The sequence below is a fragment of the Aplysia californica genome, unplaced genomic scaffold (assembly GCF_000002075.1).
Source record: "Aplysia californica isolate F4 #8 unplaced genomic scaffold, AplCal3.0 scaffold00027, whole genome shotgun sequence".
In the NCBI taxonomy this organism is placed as follows: Eukaryota; Metazoa; Mollusca; class Gastropoda; order Aplysiida; family Aplysiidae; genus Aplysia; species Aplysia californica.
This window is the reverse complement of record NW_004797297.1, coordinates 931414-932573: the sequence shown is the minus strand read 5'-3', so window position 1 is coordinate 932573 and position 1160 is coordinate 931414. Positions and strand designations below refer to the sequence as shown.

Below are 1160 nucleotides of genomic sequence, written 5' to 3'. Positions count from 1 at the left end.
TCTTTTCAACCTAACTCCCTGAAAAGTTCCGTCAGAAGAAGTTTTCCTCGGTGTCTTTCACTTTCAGTGATCCCCCTTCCCAACGCCATCCCCATCGTGATGGGCTCTAACGTGGGCACCTCTGTCACCAACACCCTGGTCTCTCTGGCGCAGGCGGGAAACAGGGAGGATTTTCGGAGAGCTTTCGCAGGGGCCACTGTAAGTTTGTTTGTTTGGTTTGATCGTTTGGTTAAGTATGGGGTTTTACGGCGCTCGCAATTGCATGAGGTCATATGAGCGCGCCGATCGTTTGTTTTGGATTGTTTGTTTGTTCATTGAATTGGATGTTTGTTTGTTTGTTTGCTTGTTTGTTCGTTGGTTGGTTGATTGGTTGATTGGTTGGTTGGTTGGTTGGTTGATTGGTTGGTTGATTGATTTGTTGGTTGGTTGGTTGGTTGGTTCGTTTGTTGGTTTTGATTATTTGTTTGGTTGAGTAGTTTGGTTTCTTTCTTTCTTTCTTTTTCATTCTTTCTTTGATTTTTGTTTGTTTGTTTGTATGTATGTTTCTTTGTTATAATGTGGTTTTGGGATTGGTTTGTTTTTGGCTGTTGTTGTTCTTGTTTGTATTTTTGTTTTTTTTTGGTTGTTGTTTTTTGGGGGGGATGTATTTTTTATCTTGGTTGGAGATGGAACTAACTCTCTGATAAATACTACTATTTGGGAAGTTAGTATCATGATATCAATATTGGATTAACAAGGTCATTTTTTCTACAAAGGGCCCTCTGTCGTGAGATTGGTATGAAAGAGTTTTCTTAATTATCTGAACTTTGAAAGTTGAAGAGAAAAAAAGAGTATAAGATAAGAGAGAAGGGGAGAGAGAGAAAGAGAGAGAGAGAGAGAGAGAGAGAGAGAGAGAGATAACGAGAGAAAGAGAGATAACGAGAGAGAGAGGGGGGGGAGGTGGTGAGAGAGATCTTTAATTATGCGGAGAGAGAGAAAAAAATAAAATGTGTGAGAAGGGAGGGTGAGAAATTATATGACAGGGAGAGAAAGAGGAAGAGAGGTAAAAGATGTAGAGAGAATGAGAAGGAGAGAAAGAATGAAGAGATGGGGGGAGAGAGGGGGGAGGAATAGAGCGAATGAGAGATACATTCGCAGAGAGAGAGAGAGAGAGAGGGGGG

At 41.0% G+C, this 1160-nt stretch overlaps 1 protein-coding gene across 1 annotated transcript in view; it reads left to right on the top strand.

Moving 5' to 3' along the window:
* The window catches only part of LOC101864198 (sodium-dependent phosphate transport protein 2A), a 13490-nt gene that overhangs the window by 3458 nt on the left and 8872 nt on the right, over positions 1–1160 (top strand). Inside the window, exon 3 of the mRNA XM_035973487.1 lies at positions 68–202. Within this exon, the coding sequence (XP_035829380.1) occupies positions 68–202 (135 nt within the window). The remainder of the gene's footprint in view (positions 1–67; positions 203–1160) is intronic.